Source organism: Enoplosus armatus, chromosome 12 (genome assembly GCF_043641665.1).
Source record: "Enoplosus armatus isolate fEnoArm2 chromosome 12, fEnoArm2.hap1, whole genome shotgun sequence".
NCBI classification, from domain to species: Eukaryota; Metazoa; Chordata; class Actinopteri; order Centrarchiformes; family Enoplosidae; genus Enoplosus; species Enoplosus armatus.
In genome coordinates, this window is record NC_092191.1 from 5,816,536 (window position 1) to 5,834,244 (window position 17,709).

Here is a 17,709-nt window from a genome sequence, read left to right on the forward strand (position 1 = left end):
ATTAGTGTAGAGGTGCTGAATAAATCTTGCTGTAAGCTACATGTATGTTTATCTACAACTATAAGCTCCAGTGGCGCAATCGGTCAGCATGCGGTACTTATAAGACAGTATGCTGTGGAGCGATGCTGAGGTTGTGAGTTCGAGCCTCACCTGGAGCACGTTGGTACACTGACCTGTTTACATGTTCAGTATGATGCATGCAGGGTTGTGTTTTAATGCTCAGCAGAGACAAATGCTTCATGGTACGTTTTTTGTACTGGAGCTACAATAAGTTGAAAATTAACCTAAAATCTTATTATTTTTAAGACATTTGTATTTATAAAATGTACTGTAGAAATCAGCCTACATACTGTATCTGTTCTTGTTGAGCTACATCTGATCTTTAAAACTGCTCATTTGTAAAAAGAACTAAATAAAGAGGGATAAAGAGTCTGAACAGTTCTTCCACCACTGACAGCAAAATTCATCCTCTGGGCACCATGGATGTCTGAACCAAATGTCATGGCAATGCATCCAATAGTTGTTTCTCTAAAAAGCCCGAAACGTTGACTTCATGGTGGCACTACAGAAAAGTCAGATCGCAAAAGGTCTGGAGGATTCATCTTCTGGGAACCATGAGAGTCTAACACTAACCCAAAAAGCGCATGACTGCAGGTGAGAGTGGTTGCTATATCTGCTTCTGAACGTAGTGTTGTAATAGTTCCAGGTCTTTTATCCAGCTTATCGACTTTATATATTGAAAAGAAGGTGGTAAATATTTGCCTACTGACTGGGCTCTCATAACAATAACAACACTGCAGGTTGCAGCTGTTCTTGCAGCAGAAACTTGCAGCAATTTAAGCAAATGAACCGAAACTCCACATTTGCATAGCAAGTAAAAAACAGTTGAGCAAATGAAACAAGGACTCAGTCATGTTTACATCTATGTCTTGTTTTAATCTTGAAAAATACAAAAATGGCAAAACTATACACCTAAAAAACATACAATTCATCATTCTTTAAGTACTGATGATTTGTTGGCATTAATTCTACATGACAAAGAAAAAATAAGTGACAGTAAAACTCAGTGAGAAGTAATTTACAACTTACTCTTTATAGTTACTGTGGAGAAACAAACGTCTGTCAGTCTGATCACAAATCAGAAAGAGAAGAGAGACGGCTCCGATGGCAGCAAGTGGCAACTGTTTGAACACGTAATAAAGGTAGCAAAAAAAGGTTTTAAACTCCATGTGTGAAGTATAGTTCACCCTAAACACACAAGCCATATTTCTCACCTACCTCTAGCTACCAGCGCACGTAGTTTTGGGTTTTATTTGAGAAGGTTTTGAGATATCCACCTCTAAGGTTTTTGTCTCCACAAAAATACAGTGGAGGTGAACTTTAAGCTCAAAGACAAAAAAACAAAACAATTTGTCTTTCCAGAAACAATGTCCTGGTTACTGTGGATGATCCAACAGTTTCGGAGGAACCAGCTTCTGTTCCTATGAAAATCATCTGAATCTAACTGCATAGCTGGATATCACCAGGAGTAAGTGAAAAATAGGTTTTGATTTGTTTATTTGTTGTTTTTTTTATGTGATTTTGGTGAACTGCTCCCTTAAAACAAGAATCAAGCAGAGACATTTTGGGAAATACACTTATTTGCTTTCTCGCCAAGAATTAGAAGGTCGATACCACTCTCATGTCTGTCCGTTACACATGAAACATTATTTAATTCTATTTTATATCTTGACTATTTTTCCATGAAAACTCAGCCTGCAATAACAACATTTACACCATATTCAATGGTTCTCTAAAAAGACAAAAATAAAAGACAACTTCTAAAAGAACTGTGGCTAAAAAATGATATGTGATTAAAAAAACAAAAAAAGACAAATATTGAGCGCGTACAACTGTTTTTGTTTTTTTAAGGAGCTTCTTCACAAATTCTGTGTCCCGAAATTAGGCTTAAATCCTTCATTGTGAATCTGACCAGGTTTATGTCACATACATGCATACACACACACACACACACACACACACACACACACACACACACACACACACGTAGACACACAGAGGCACACGGGAGGCACAGGTCTGTGATTCAGCGTCACTCTTCAGAAGTTTTTCCATCGGATGGAGGAGAGGATGGTGTGGATGAAGTAGAGGAGTGTGGCCAAGAAGGCAAATACCTGAGACACACACATAAACACAGAGCTGTTCAATACAACCCAGGAGTTACTGTATGATGATGCGTTTTATTTGCTGTTTTGCTTTGGGGAAATGCACTTATTTGCGTTCTTCCTGAAAGTTAGATGAGAACATCAATAACTTTCTCGTGTTTGTACAGTAAATATGAAGCAAGCAGCCTAAAGCTCACTAAGCCAAAGCCGTTGGTAGGTTAGTTTGACGTGTTAGTGAGCTTTAGAGGAGCTAGAAGGTCGATTTTATTACCTTTCAACAGAGCCAGGAGAGCTGTTTCCCCCTGTTTCCATTAGTTTTTCTGTAACTACTGTACAGATTAACAGCTGTTTATACTCTGTTTTAAGAGTCAGTTCTCACCACAGCAGCGATGTCAATCTGGTGCGCTCTGAAGCTGCCTTTCTTCAGGAAGGTGATGTAAGCCAAATCCACCCCTGCACTGAGGTAGAAGAACGCTGCCAGGCCGTGGTAAGCAAAGTCCTGGACACACATAGATTAGATAATAATTAAATAATCAGTCTTTTGTTTTATGTCCTGTTTCATTAATTCTGATTCTGATCTGGTTCCCTCTCTCGGGTCTTACAGCAGCAGCCCAGCCAGAGCTGTTCTTATGACCTCCAGCAGCGAAGATGATCATCCAGAGGAAGGTCATGACGAAGCAGAAGACAGAGACAAACATCACCCAGCCCAGAGGGTTCGGTGGATTCACGTGGGTCGACGCCACCAGGATCCACACCAAACCGCCAAACACCTGTAAAGATTGAGGGAACAGGCGAACAGGTGGTATTGTGGTTTTTGAGATTTAGATATTTGTTTGACCTGGAGTGAACTTAAACTAACATTAATGGGGTCCTCCAGTGATTTAGTATTGCAACACTAAAGTGCATGAATGTCTGAACCAAATTTCATGGCAATCCATTCGATAGTTATCGAGACATTTCAATCAAAATCACAAATCTCTATTCAGCTGTGACTATCTAGTACGTGCACAAAGCACAATTTCAGATTCTCAAATATTTTTCTGTGATTGCATAAACTCTCTGTTTCTCGCTGTTGATTGTTCAAACTAAATCCCTCCCGTTTGGGACCCAAAACATCTTAAGTCTGCGCTTATAGTTGTACACAGATCGGACTTATTAGAAACTATTTACCAGTTAATGCTCTTTTCTTCATAACTTCAGTTCAACTCCACTATTTTCTCTTTAATCTCCCCCTTTTCGTTGTCCCACTGTGGCAGTAACTCCAGCAAGTCACTGAATCCCGCGATCAGTCTGAAATGACCTGCAGACATGAACATTTTTTGCAGTGGAATAATTCCCTGAAGACATGAAATCCTACCACCAGCAGGAATGTGTTTTGATACTCTTGGTTTTTGCACCTCAAGCGGGTTGTTTCCCACCCTAAATGACCTATGACTTGCGTGCATATTTTCTTCCAGTCTAATTAGGCTCTTTTTTCAAGCTACTGTATGAGCTGGCCAAGAAACAGCAAACTAAACTAAACAAAGAACAGGTGACAGTGTAGAAAAGCAAAAATCTACATTGGATCAAAACCATAAAATGTAAAATCAATCAATCAAAAAGTTAAAAATTCAAATTACAGTCAGCATATATCGAATCAGCAGGATCAGAAACCACATCTCTCTGAATATTGACAAAACAAACACTTCTCTTTACTTTCTATACATCTCTGAGCACAGATTGGGTGGCGTTTAGTTTGCTAGGTTACTTTAGATACAGTGGTAACCACATCCGTATAGTCTAAACTCTCTGGAATTCACAGTGTTATACTGTGTCAAACCCAAACCGGCTGAAGCTGCGAGCGTCTAAAAGAGACTTTGGTACTGAATCAACTGATAAGTACTGATTCCTATGTCAAGTCTTATATTTGAAATACCCGAAACCTGCTTGAAGCTTATGAAAAGCATTTCACAGCATGTTGAAAGGATTTTGTCACCAGAACAAACTCTCTTCAGCCAGAATATACATTATCTACAGAGGGCGATTAACCACACTGACTGCCTGATTGTTTTACTTAGTTATTATTCTTATTCTCTCTTTAATGTCAATCAATCTCACACTTTTCTCCATAAAATGCTATTTATGTTAATATTCACAGATACCACGTCTTCTGTCGCAATTCAGTTGCTATCTGCACTTTTTTGCATATTTTGGTGAACAGAATAAACTTTAATGAAAGTCTTGAGGACATTTTGTTTTTCATGGCCATTACAGATTTGTTGCTTGTTTTCATGCAGCTCGGAGGGGATGCGTGGCTTGAAGTGGAACATGCATCCTCATCACAACCCTTCCCTTGATAAATAAAAGCTAAAATAAACAACTTAAGATACATCTAAGTCTACTTATCAGACACACAAACTGAAACAACTTCCTCTGTGCAGTTATTTTTCCAGCAGTTATATGAGGAGTTTCTATCTTTTGTCATCATTCAGGGGAGAAGAGGCGATGGCCACATTCTTTCTTAGATTAGAAGCAGCAGAGATACAATATGTGTGAAATGTGAGATCTGAAAAGACTTCGGTGCTCCTCATACATGAGGAATATGTTTCATCACCCCCCTATCTGTGGTGATCACTATCACATTGAAAGTTAAAAAATCTACCAGCACAAAATTAAAACATTCTGGTATTTTATTTTAGAGACATGAAGTTATCACATCATGCTGGCATGAGCTGTCAGCACAAGAATTCATATTATTATGTGCATTCATTTAATAAATGTCATACATTAGGGGTAAAAAAAACTGTAAAATGTACAGCTGAACCTCCAAACAGTAACAGTGTTAATACTGTGTCTACCAAATGCCTGGAAAATGGAAAGACTCCCTTCAAAAGTGACCTCAAGGTCAGCTGCTCTGTCCTCTGTCATTGTCCACTCACCAGTTCAGGCAGGTAAAATATATCCGGGGCCGTGGAGCATATCTCCAGTCCGCTGGGCAGGCTCCCCATAGGCTGAGCAGTAGTCGCAGCCATCTCTGCCTGTTCCTTCTCCCGGTGCTGAGTCAACAGCGAGCGACCTGCCCTCTCCTCTGCACTAAGAGAGCAGCAGCAGGTGTTTCTGACTCTTATAGGAAAGCTAAGTCAGCAGACAAACCCGTTCTGCTATTGTGGGGGCAGAGCTCCCTTCCCACAACAGCTTCTTGCACCACCCTTCATCTTATAGCACCCAAGGCTACCAGAAGAGGAATTTTGTGCCCCGTGGCTACAGTTAAACCTGCGCAGCTGAAATATCTACATTGTTGCTGCTCACTGAGTTTTAGGTTACACTAACTTTATGATCCTTACCTTGTGTTAGCTGAGTGCCTGCAGCCTCTATTTGTATTGTATACAGGGGCTATAGCAAAATATAGGTGCTTGTAAATATGAGGATTGGCGTTATGGGTGAAGACATTTCATTTCAAACTCACAGACACTTTGGCAGGTGCACACAGCGCTACTTTAAAGCTGCGATAATCACATTTTTGTTGTTAACATTAGATGAAATGAGTGTGTGTGACGTGAAAGCGGTCACTCGAGGTCACAAACCCACAGAGAATTATCGGCCAACTCCAAACAGTAGCAGCAGGACCAGCTGGGGAACATAGTGCAGCATTTAGTTGATAGAGAGTCAGATATTTGTCTCAGGAGCTGGTGGAAAAAAGAAAATGAATGGATGAATATTGGACTCCATATGAATGTTAATTCTGTGTAAATAAGCAACTGTAAATAAGTAGCTGTTTGCTAACATATTAGCCATATCAACTTAATACAGTGATAATATATCAATGTTGTATTTACAGTTTGTTCTGCTGCCCCCAGGTGGACAAAAAATCAATAAATGCTGCTTTAAATTCTGGTCCAAACATAACAAATACAACTTTGTATTGTGATGAACTCACATCCTGCAAGCTACATTTATACAGTTATGTAGAAAAAGGTGAGACGTAGCATGTCTTGTCAGGACGTACTGTATTTCTGTGGACCACAGTGTTGGAAGGACAGACACAAAATACATATACAGTAGATTTTAATATTTACATGCGCTTTTTCAGTTACAGGTAGTTGTATTTGTGATAAATGCAGCACCCTTAAACTGGAAACCTGAAAAATGTAGGAATACTCTCCCAGAGAACTTGAGTCCTGGGGCGTTGTAATACTAACACCACTTACCTGACTCTGTAGGTAAGTCAGGGACAGACAGAGAGAAGACAATAAACCATTCTGCAGGTTCATAAACACCTTATTGTCTTTGTGAAGAGCACAGAATATATATAGAGGAACCAATCAGAACCTAGTCAAGCTGTGATGCATTCATCTAAAAATAAAGCCATGAGATTTAAACATAATAACACTATAAAACAGTCAAACAACAAAAAAGTATGTATGTAGTACAAATGTGGAAGGTACATGTGTGTAGGAGGACATAGTTATAATATATATCTTAAAATTCACAATTTATTCTGTTAAATTCTTCTTTGTGACCATTTATATTGCAATATAAAAGTAATATGATATAAAATGGAGAGACAAACCTTTTTACAGGCTGAAACCGACTGTAATCATGAGCAAATTATTCTTTTCACTAAATAATGAACAGGTGAAAATGACAAGTTAATTCTGTTGTCACATAATCTTTTCAGGGTGCAGAACGGTAATGATGAAATCGTGGCAATGTGTTGATTGTCTTCACTTTACTGAGGTGAAAAACAAAGTCTGAACAAGCAGAAAAGCCATGATGTTTGAATGTCCAGTCAATTTATTTCACATCATAGATTCCAAAAATACCTGTAAAGTGAAATCAAGTAGATATTTAAATCAATTTTTTGGGAGAAGTTCTCATAAAAATGCAAACAACAAATCACGTGGAAACATCCATCCATACCGAGCAAAAACAAAAGAGGAAAACACTAAAGTTATTGTATTAAAATTGAATAAGAAGACTTGTAGTGATCTAGAGGGAGGGTCATTTATCTATTTCTATTTATACATTAATCTTTTGTTCATCGTAAACATGGAGGAAACATGCAGGAAATAAAGGGCATTCCTCTTTCCAATCAAGTCTTTATATTCAAGGTTTCAAGTTTTGGTACAAAACCTCATAGAATTTATTAGTAATTTAAATGTACTGTGCTATACTAACAACAACAAGCTCCACTGTTGAATGTCTTCTACACTTTTCAGTGACGTGCTTTAATGTCTCTTTGATTTGTAGAAATGTTTACTGACATCTGGCTCTCGTTATTGATCTGTGATACATCTTAAGATCTCAAGATTGTGAAACATCAATTTATCCGTACGGTACAGTCATCAATGACCAATGACACTTTAATTACACTGATGTTAAGCCACAAAACCCTCTAGTGTATTCTGCAGTTTAACAGCTAACAACTAAATAATTGCATTTTCTTCCCTATCAGATGCTGAAGTTGAACACAAACTGAAACCAGTCACCATGTGGCCACCGTGTTTACTAGACATCCAGTTGTATTTAAAGGGGCACTCCACTGATTTTACATATTGTTAAGTCTAAGAAAGTCACCAGGGGTTATCTCAGCTTGGGTTTGGAGACTTCAAATTCATTAAAGGAAAAAACTGTGGGTTTTTGTTTGAAAGATGTGGGAGTTTGCTTGGGAGAGTGTAATGAAAGATGCTGTCAAGTTGCATTATGGGAAGTGTAGGATCCAGTATCATTTCTGCAGCTGGACTCATCTTACTGCAACTAAAAGTCAAAATATTTCGGCCTCTGCTGCTTCACTTTTGACAATTATTTTTTTAATCTGTCTCTCACAAGTCACCCAACTTTACAAAAGTGCAATATGAAATCACTGGAGGACACCTTTAATATTTTAACCAATTTGACCAGCTGGAGCCAACATTTGCCAGAAATTAACAAGACAGACTTGTAAATATCTGAACCTTCACTTTAATTCAAAGGCCAGTTCACCCAAATGACAAAAGGACATTTTCTCATTTTCTGAGGTATCTTACCGTGCAGGTTTGGGTTTTACTTGCTCAAGTTTTGAGATATCCCTCTTAAAATAAGATTTCAGCCTCCACTCAAATACAATAGAGGTGAATGAAATTGAATTTGTGTTGCTCACAACATTGGAAACTTACCTTTGATAAATTCAGCAACGTCGTCCCCAGTTCCTGTGGATATTATATAGTCCCAGTGAAAACTGTTGGTTGCATGTTCTATATGTAAGAAAACCTGTTTTTTGTAATTTGGTTGAACTGACTCTTTAGGGCATTTCTCTTATATGATGAAAAAATACAAGTAAATATTTTGTATGTCATCATAAATGTATCTTAAAATATGATAATGTAGTACCTGCTCCTAAATATTTAATTACATCTGTGGTTTAATTAGTTATTTACACTCAAACTTCTTTATACCACATATACTTCTGACAAACACATTTCAACTTGTACAAGTTCATTTCACTTTCATCTATTATGACCAAACTGCTGCCCTTCTGATTAGTAATAATGTGCAGGACTACCTCACTAACCGGACCAGTGAACAAGTAACATTTATCAACAACCTGCTTGTTTTCCACTCATACATTCATTTGATGTTTTGGCACGTTCACTCTCTTAGTAACATGAAACAGAAACAGAAACAGTCATTCTGTGTTTGGTCCAATGACAAGTCAGGTGGTTATTTGGTTTCTTCTCTTTTTGGTCTTCTTGTTCTTGGTTTGTAGTCGGGCTGGTGTTTTGTTTTATTAGGAACTCTTCCATCGGATGGCAGAGAAAATGGCATGGAGGAAGTAGAGAAGAGTGGCCACATAGGACATCACCTGAAAACACACACACACACACACACACACACACAGAAACACAGACGGACAATTGTCACCTTGAGGTAGAAAGACAGAGGTGTTACAAATCTTGGGTGCCACGAGACCACAGGAGTCAGCAAACTGATTTAAACAAGACAAAAAGAGATGCATTTTGATGTAAATATCCACATACGATCACAACCCTAAACCCTTAGTCATTACAAATTATTCAAACCCACAAAACTTTATTCTAAATTCTAACGGAGATCTTAAATTTCACAAAGATGCTAAATATCCCGGGCTGAATTGTGCAGAAACGATAAATTGATGCATCTAGGTTATTATTTGATTTGAACGATGTAGCAATGAAAAACAGTATCGCTTCAAAGAATATATACATACACTGTATATATGATACTGATGATCCAACCTGAAAACTACTTAAGGAGAAGAAAGAAATGCTGCTCACCTCGCCTGCTTCACAGAGTGATGTCTTCATTTTGTTACAGTAGGACTTTATCAGAATATTGAAGTACATGTAAATGTGTGTGTGTGTGTGTGTGTGTGTGTTTGATATACCACTGCAGCGATGTCCAGTCGATAGACTTTGAGATCGTCCTCACTGCTTATAATCGCCAAACTCAAGCCTCTCAGAATGGTGATGTACGCCAGATCCACCGATGCACTGAGGTAGAAAACCACCGCCACAAAATGATAACCCACATCCTGCAGGGGGAGGGATGGGGGGTGGGGGGAGTCAGTGAGGGAGAAGAGAGGCAGAAAACAGAACTATCAATCATCTGACAGTTCGCTAAGTCACCTTAGTTACTGTTGCCATGCCTGTCTGCTGCTGCTTTCCATTGTAGCACATTACGTATAACAGTGACAGATTTATGACTTTAAATACTTAGTCAATTTTGAAATAATGGGTCCTCATTTCTAGCTGGCAACTGTTCGCCCTTAATGATATTTTAGTTATGTGTGAATAGTTTGCTTCCAACTTTGTTCTCTGTTTCAACATAATGTGTTTGGTGTGGAAGAACTTTGTTATGTTTAGACATCCACATACTTTTTGCCCATCTATCTATCTATCCACTGTTAAACATTCATCCAAATTAGCTAATCAGGAGGTGGCGGGCGTGTCTAACCAGGGAGGGCCAGATGCTGCTCTGATTGGCTCCACAGAGGAAGATGAAGAACCAGAGCGTCGTCACTACGAAGCAGAAGACGGACACGAACATCACCCAGCCCAGAGGGTTGTCTGGAAAGACATGAGTCGACGCCACCAGGATCCACACCAAACCTCCAAACACCTGCAGGGTCACACGGGGGGAGGGAAGAGGGAGAGAATGAGAGAGAGAGAGATGGATTTCCAATTAGTTTTTTGTTAGAATTAGACTAAGTGGTCAGTGTTCGTCGTGTACTCGTTTGGATCCACTTCCAGGTCATTTATTTCACATGATGAACAAATAAAAAAGGTCTTAAACTCATGCTGCTTGTATAGTCACCATAAAGTTCATTTATATTTACACTGGACAAAGTCTTTACATGTTTTATGTCCATGGTTTGTACACAGTAACTTTAAAACTTTAATTTTATTGACTGTCAATTACAGTGTTGCACCTTTAAACATATAAAACTGATTTTTCTGGCTACTTGGGGACAGTGGAAACTAGTTGTGAACACAAGATTGACATATAATCACCTTTTAAGTTGATATCAGGAACTTGTTAGCAAAGAGTTGCATATTTACACAAAGTTAGCACTCATTTTGAGTCTTTCCTCCCACCTGGCTAAAGTAAATCCAATATTCATTCTCTTTTCAGCTCAGCTTTTTGGTCTCTACCATCTCCTGAGGGAAATATCTGGATGTTTAGCTGCTAAATGCTCCACTATGTTCACCAGCTAGTCGCTAACTGTGTTTGTTGCTGAGCAGGTAGTGTACAGTGGGTTTTAGAGCCTTTTCTCTGAAAATAGCTGCCTGCTCTGCCCAAAAACGATGCAGTTAGAGCAGTGAGAGTGAACCAAACCAGTCAAGCTGTTGTATATCCATGTTGCATTTCCATAAAGTTGGGGGATTGCAAGAGACAGATTTGAAAAAAACTGTGGTCAAAATGGATGCAGCAGAGATACCCTGACGTTTAGTCCCAAGCACGGGTCAAGCTCTAAAAAAGTTGGATCCTACATTTCCCACAATGCAACTCGTCGTTTTTTAGACTTTAGGAAGCTCCCCCAGGGCTTCATGTGGAGTGTACCTTTAAAATAAGGGTTGGGCCTAACCTTTCGAAAACACACACACACACACACACACACACACACACACACACACACAAACAAATAATGCTGCCACTCTCGGGTGTATTTTCACAGTCTCTCTCCTCCTTTGACAAACAGTCTGCTTGAAAGAGTCTTGGCATTTAGATGAACCTCCAGCATTTGTTCTCTGATAAGAGACACTATGAAATGCTTTACAGTAGATACTGTGTACAGGAAAACTATTTTCCCTTTAGCATCCTGTCGTTTTTATTGTGTAATCAGACTGGAAGACATTTTGACATGTCGCAGTGGGAAAAGCACAGGCGTAAATACTAAATTGAATAATTCCATTTAGCTGTCTGAGTCTTAAAGGCTTACAGAGACACTTGAATAGAACAGAGCCATGTGAAAAAGGCCCATTGTGTTCGGGCTTCGATTTTCTCCAGTTGGGTAGTTAAGGGCTACACACAGGCCTCGCGGCGTTTCTGCAGCTCAATCAATCAGCATTAAGCCCTCAAGTATCAGGTGTGCAGGAGCGGAGCTGGAGCAAACACTCGCAGGGGGCACATTCGGCACAAGCACAAGCACACAAGCAGCTTTGCTCTCATGAGAGGAAAATTTCACATGACTGCAGCAAACAAATTAACCCCTCCGCTTCTCAGGTGAAGGAGTAACACATGTAGATAAACGTAACTGCCCTCACGGCTTTCTGGGAGAAGGACATTTATCAAAGACACGTGGTTGTTGAGAATTTAAAAAGCTATCATGTTTAATTTGAACAGTCACATCTCAAACAGTGTAACTGCTATCGATCTAAACCTTAAAAATCTTAAGTCGACAGGATAATACTTCTGCCACGAGTTAACTCAGCATTGTATCTTTGTCAATAAAAAACATTCAGTTGACTTTGCCGAAGTGAAACTAAGATGAGAGTGAGAAACTGACTTCCTGTACTATTTGAATAAGTTGGTTGAAGGGTTAATCTACTCGTCTTCTCTTCTAGCTTATTATTCATTGCTGATCCATCATTTGTTTTGTAAATTGTCTCACAAATGCAGTGAAACCAGGTTTCTCTCAGCTGTGCAAGCACAGCGAGTTCAAAGCCAGGACAGCATATTCATGATCTTTCTTTAGCTCAGCAACCAACAAAGTGGGTTCAAACAAAGATTGTCCACATGACATGAAGAATAAATGGTTGACTCACTAGTGGAGAAAACCTTCAGTCATTTCATATCAGCAGGTGAGATTGGTGATATCACATAAAGTGTTGAAACCGTTCAAATGTAACTGCCTCAGCCTGTCAGTGTTTTTATTATCATGTAACAAGTCACCTCATGTGTATGACTCTCACTTTAAATTCAAACCTGTGATGGGAGAGAGCCACATTAGTCAATCACCCGATAGTGCAAGTGAGATACAGTGGTGAGAAAACACAAGCAACAGTTCCCTACTGTGAAAAAAAAAACGCTGCATTACTTCGTACAAACATTAATTAACGCTATCACGTATGTAGTGGTATCAGCAAATATTGCATAAGCCTTTATCTCCACTACTCCATATCGGACTTATCCATCTCCATACCAGAGGAACATTATTCATTCACATCTGTTCCATTCCAGGTAAAAGGGAATTAGCCTGCAGCCCATTAAATCTTTGAAGTATTCGCAAGCCGAGTGACGGCTGTTGATTCGCATGTTCACAACAATCCTCACATCGCCAATAAATAAATGCTAAAAATGACGCTTTTGGTGCTGATGAGTATTTGGAACAAAGCTTCTCAGATCCCGTTTCATGCAGAGAGCAATTTGTAGTCAAGAGACAGATTTTCAGTGAAGTATTTTTAATTTTCCTTTAAATCAGTTGATCCCAACCTGCGGCAACACAATAGTTTGTTTGTTTGAAATTATTGCGAACTCAAACGACACTCTATATACGTATTGTCCCATTGTTTGCAGTCTAGTTCATTTCATTCATTCATGTAGCACACTCGCGATTTCTGTGTAAGAAGTTTATAGTCTCTGAGTTTCAACTGTCTTTGTGTGCTCTAAAACACAAAGACATCAACAACATGAAAACTGTTTGAATAAATGTTCACAAAACATGGTGTGTGCTTGCTAAAGGCAGAGGGTTTGGAATAACAATGCCACGTTTTATCACTGTTTTCTTGCTGGTTTCTCCTTCTGAACTTTCTTAGTTTGAAATTGCTCCATGATTCAGTTTTGTTCCAGGAAAACGACACTGAACAGCAGCCAAAAAAGCTGCCAAGCCCGTCCTCGGCCAGTTATCTTCTCTGCCCTTTTTACAGCCGCGATGGTTTAGATTTACTATGCTATCGATCTAAACCTTAAAAATCTTAAGTCGACAGGATAATACTTCTGCCACGAGTTAACTCAGCATTGTATCTTTGTCAATAAAAAACATTCAGTTGACTTTGCCGAAGTGAAACTAAGATGAGAGTGAGAAACTGACTTCCTGTGCTACTTGAATAAGTTGGTTGAAGGGTTAATCTACTCGTCTTCTCTTCTAGCTTATTATTCATTGCTGATCCATCATTTGTTTTGTAAATTGTCTCACAAATGCAGTGAAACCAGGTTTCTCTCAGCTGTGCAAGCACAGCGAGTTCAAAGCCAGGACAGCATATTCATGATCTTTCTTTAGCTCAGCAACCAACAAAGTGGGTTCAAACAAAGATTGTCCACATGACATGAAGAATAAATGGTTGACTCACTAGTGGAGAAAACCTTCAGTCATTTCATATCAGCAGGTGAGATTGGTGATATCACATAAAGTGTTGAAACCGTTCAAATGTAACTGCCTCAGCCTGTCAGTGTTTTTATTATCATGTAACAAGTCACCTCATGTGTATGACTCTCACTTTAAATTCAAACCTGTGATGGGAGAGAGCCACATTAGTCAATCACCCGATAGTGCAAGTGAGATACAGTGGTGAGAAAACACAAGCAACAGTTCCCTACTGTGAAAAAAAACGCTGCATTACTTCGTACAAACATTAATTAACGCTATCACGTATGTAGTGGTATCAGCAAATATTGCATAAGCCTTTATCTCCACTACTCCATATCGGACTTATCCATCTCCATACCAGAGGAACATTATTCATTCACATCTGTTCCATTCCAGGTAAAAGGGAATTAGCCTGCAGCCCATTAAATCTTTGAAGTATTCGCAAGCCGAGTGACGGCTGTTGATTCGCATGTTCACAACAATCCTCACATCGCCAATAAATAAATGCTAAAAATGCCGCTTTTGGTGCTGATGAGTATTTGGAACAAAGCTTCTCAGATCCCGTTTCATGCAGAGAGCAATTTGTAGTCAAGAGACAGATTTTCAGTGAAGTATTTTTAATTTTCCTTTAAATCAGTTGATCCCAACCTGCGGCAACACAATAGTTTGTTTGTTTGAAATTATTGCGAACTCAAACGACACTCTCTATATACGTATTGTCCCATTGTTTGCAGTCTAGTTCATTTCATTCATTCATGTAGCACACTCGCGATTTCTGTGTAAGAAGTTTATAGTCCCTGAGTTTCAACTGTCTTTGTGTGCTCTAAAACACAAAGACATCAACAACATGAAAACTGTTTGAATAAATGTTCACAAAACATGGTGTGTGCTTGCTAAAGGCAGAGGGTTTGGAATAACAATGCCACGTTTTATCACTGTTTTCTTGCTGGTTTCTCCTTCTGAACTTTCTTAGTTTGAAATTGCTCCATGATTCAGTTTTGTTCCAGGAAAACGACACTGAACAGCAGCCAAAAAAGCTGCCAAGCCCGTCCTCGGCCAGTTATCTTCTCTGCCCTTTTTACAGCCGCGATGGTTTAGATTTACAGTGCCAACTCTGACCACAGTAGTAAATATTACCAGTACATTTCCATACCGGAGCAGCATATTATTTCATGTAAAAAGTCTACTGGCCAGCAGCCAGAAAAAAAGACCAAAGCCAGCAAGTAAACCATGGGAGATGATGGTTGGTTTAGATTTACACCTCCCTATGCAACTAAAGCTGTTTTTCCACCTGTGTCACACAGATTTAATCTTCAGTTTCCTAAACAGAAACCACAGATAGTTTAGAACTGTGTCTGAATAACTCATTTAAACAGGTACAGCTATATGTGTTATATTCCTTCGATAAAATATTGACTCTTAATTCACCCAAGTAGGGAAATCCACTGAGGCCAGACGCACCTCAGGACAGATGTAAGAGAAATGGGAGGTTTCTGAGAGTTCTGACTTTTCCCCTGAATAAGAAAGTCTGTGCTCTAAATTCACACAACATAAAATTCAGATAAACCCCCCTTCTCCCCATAAAATGCCCCCCCCCCCCCCCCCCCCCCAAAAAAAAGTTCAGGTTTAGTATTTATGGTTAGCAATGACAAACATCTGTTAATAAGGGAATTAAGTTCCCAACTGATGGCTACTATTGCAAAATTATTAAAACCTTAAAATGTAAACACTTTATTGTAGTTTAAAGGGTTATAAACAACTTTGGAAAGCTGCTGTAAAAAGTCATAATAATAATCATTATTCAATATCTGTAAAATGTAAAAGGATTTAGATTTGTCTATGTAGAGCATTTATAGAACTTGACCACCATGGCTATAAATGTTAACTACTATTATTTTATTTACTATTAATTTCTTTTTAGAATTATTATTACAGTAAAATTATTTAATCACATACTTCTTATAGATTAATATCTTTAATCTATAGTTAAAAAAAAAATGCTGTGTGGATTTCTCACTTGATATTTTGGTTTTTGTTGCTAAAATATGTTGAAGTTTTCCTGTTGCTATGTCAACATGGGAACAACTGTCAGTATTAACTCAACTGGTTGCCAAGCTGTCTGACTGTTGTAACTTGTAATTCTGTCGCATAAATCCTTCCCCTGTCGCATAAATCTTCCTCATTAACAATTCACTTGCTTATTCTTCTATACCAGACAATCAACTCCTCTGATCTTCACGGTTGGTTTGCTGATCACTCTGCTCTGTGTCGGCTCCACTGATCAAACACTGATGCCTGCTGACCAACACAACAAGACAAGACAGACCTACGTCTATCTACCTTTCAGATATATCTGAAACGGAGACCCGCCTCAGTGGAGCACTGACAAGGAGGCAGATGGAGAGTCCAGGAAACAAGGTCGTAATCTAAATGATGCTGACCCGAGTGAATAAGGAATGATAGAGGACACTGTGCAGATAAGAGAGAAGGAATAAGATCTTTGTCTATGACTCACTTGGATAAGCAGAGTAAAGATGGAGAGAATAAAAGGGGATCATGTTTTAAACAGGAAAGAGGAAAAAACTGGAGGGAAAAGAGGAACCCCAAAAAAATAGCAAAATGACAATGAACAACTCACAAACTCAGGGATGAAGAACACATCAGGAATGGAGGTGAAGGTCCTGCCGCCTGTGGGCAGAACATCACCCGAGGTGGTGGAAGCCATAGTCCAAACCACTGTGTGTGTGTGTGTGTGTCTGATTTCCTAGAATGAAATGTATAACCTGTTTTAATCTGCTTTTTAAAGGCCGTCGTTCTCTCCCCCCTCTCCCTCCTCCCTTGAAGTCTTTTCCACTCCACCTACCCATCCATTCCAGTGGTGGAAACTACCAGTTTGACAGGTGCTCTTTTGCTTTGTTTGTGCAGAGGGAGGATGTCTCTCTCTCTCTCTCTCTCTCTCTCTCTCTCTCTCTCTCTATGTGTTAGTGTGTGTGTGTGTGTGTGTGTCTGCAGTTTTTATGTCTTTGTGTCTGCCCTCATATGTTGGTAGTTTTTGTGTGTGTCTCCATAAACAGCAATGACTCGTTTACATGCACACAAAAAAAGTGATTGTGAAGCAACAAATGCAGCGTTCACGTGGGATATAAAAGGTGGTGAACGCCATTAGCCATAAAAGCATAGATACTGTAACTTAATCTGTACTCAAATGAAAGCACTCTTACTATGTTCAAGGTTATTAGAATTTGTTTTTATTTCAATGTAGCTTTTATTCTAGTTTCATAGTTTCAGTTATCCCTCTGCATCAGTTTGGTACTTAAGTTTCTATTTGATGACAGTTTTTTGAACAGCAATCTGTATTCAAGTCACTGAGCTCCAAATAATCCCAAACAAGACTTGAGTTGTTTTCTCAACAACAGTGTTTCGGATCAGTGATGGAGGATTGAACATGTAAGTAAAAGTATGTAAGTATAATCAGGACATTTACTTAAAGTATTAAAGGTACTTAATGCAGACAAATGTCCCCTGTGACTGTTATACTATTATGTATGTACATAATGTACTATATCATTATATTATTATTATTATTACTCATGCGTTAATATAAAAGCAGGATTGTTGAAGTTTGTTGAGGTGGAGCTCATTTTTAACTGTCATGTATAGGACTGCAACTGATGATTATTTTCATTATTTTCTCCATTAACCAATTCATTGTTTGGTTTTTAAAAATGGTGACAATAGTGA

General features: G+C 38.8%; 2 protein-coding genes and 1 non-coding gene across 3 annotated transcripts; 1 reads left to right on the forward strand and 2 right to left on the reverse strand.

Annotated features, from left to right (window-relative positions):
* Positions 1–64: 64 nt before the first annotated feature.
* On the forward strand, positions 65–158 carry trnai-uau (transfer RNA isoleucine (anticodon UAU)). The gene is made up of 2 exons: positions 65–102; positions 123–158. It is a non-coding gene; the product is annotated as a tRNA-Ile (tRNA).
* Positions 159–963: 805 nt separating this feature from the next.
* Positions 964–5,225, reverse strand: LOC139294175 (myelin and lymphocyte protein-like). The gene is made up of 4 exons (XM_070915996.1): positions 5,084–5,225; positions 2,768–2,935; positions 2,545–2,664; positions 964–2,174 (listed from the first exon to the last, which is right to left on the reverse strand). The coding sequence occupies exons 1-4, from the start codon at positions 5,174–5,176 to the stop codon at positions 2,100–2,102; spliced, it is 456 nt and encodes a 151-aa protein (XP_070772097.1). The 5' UTR covers positions 5,177–5,225; the 3' UTR covers positions 964–2,099.
* A 1,708-nt stretch (positions 5,226–6,933) lies between these two features.
* Positions 6,934–16,727, reverse strand: LOC139294072 (myelin and lymphocyte protein-like). Its single transcript, XM_070915847.1, has 4 exons — positions 16,607–16,727; positions 10,116–10,280; positions 9,547–9,693; positions 6,934–8,985 (listed from the first exon to the last, which is right to left on the reverse strand). Exons 1-4 carry the CDS (start codon positions 16,691–16,693, stop codon positions 8,911–8,913), a joined length of 474 nt encoding a protein of 157 aa, XP_070771948.1. The 5' UTR covers positions 16,694–16,727; the 3' UTR covers positions 6,934–8,910.
* Positions 16,728–17,709: the final 982 nt, after the last annotated feature.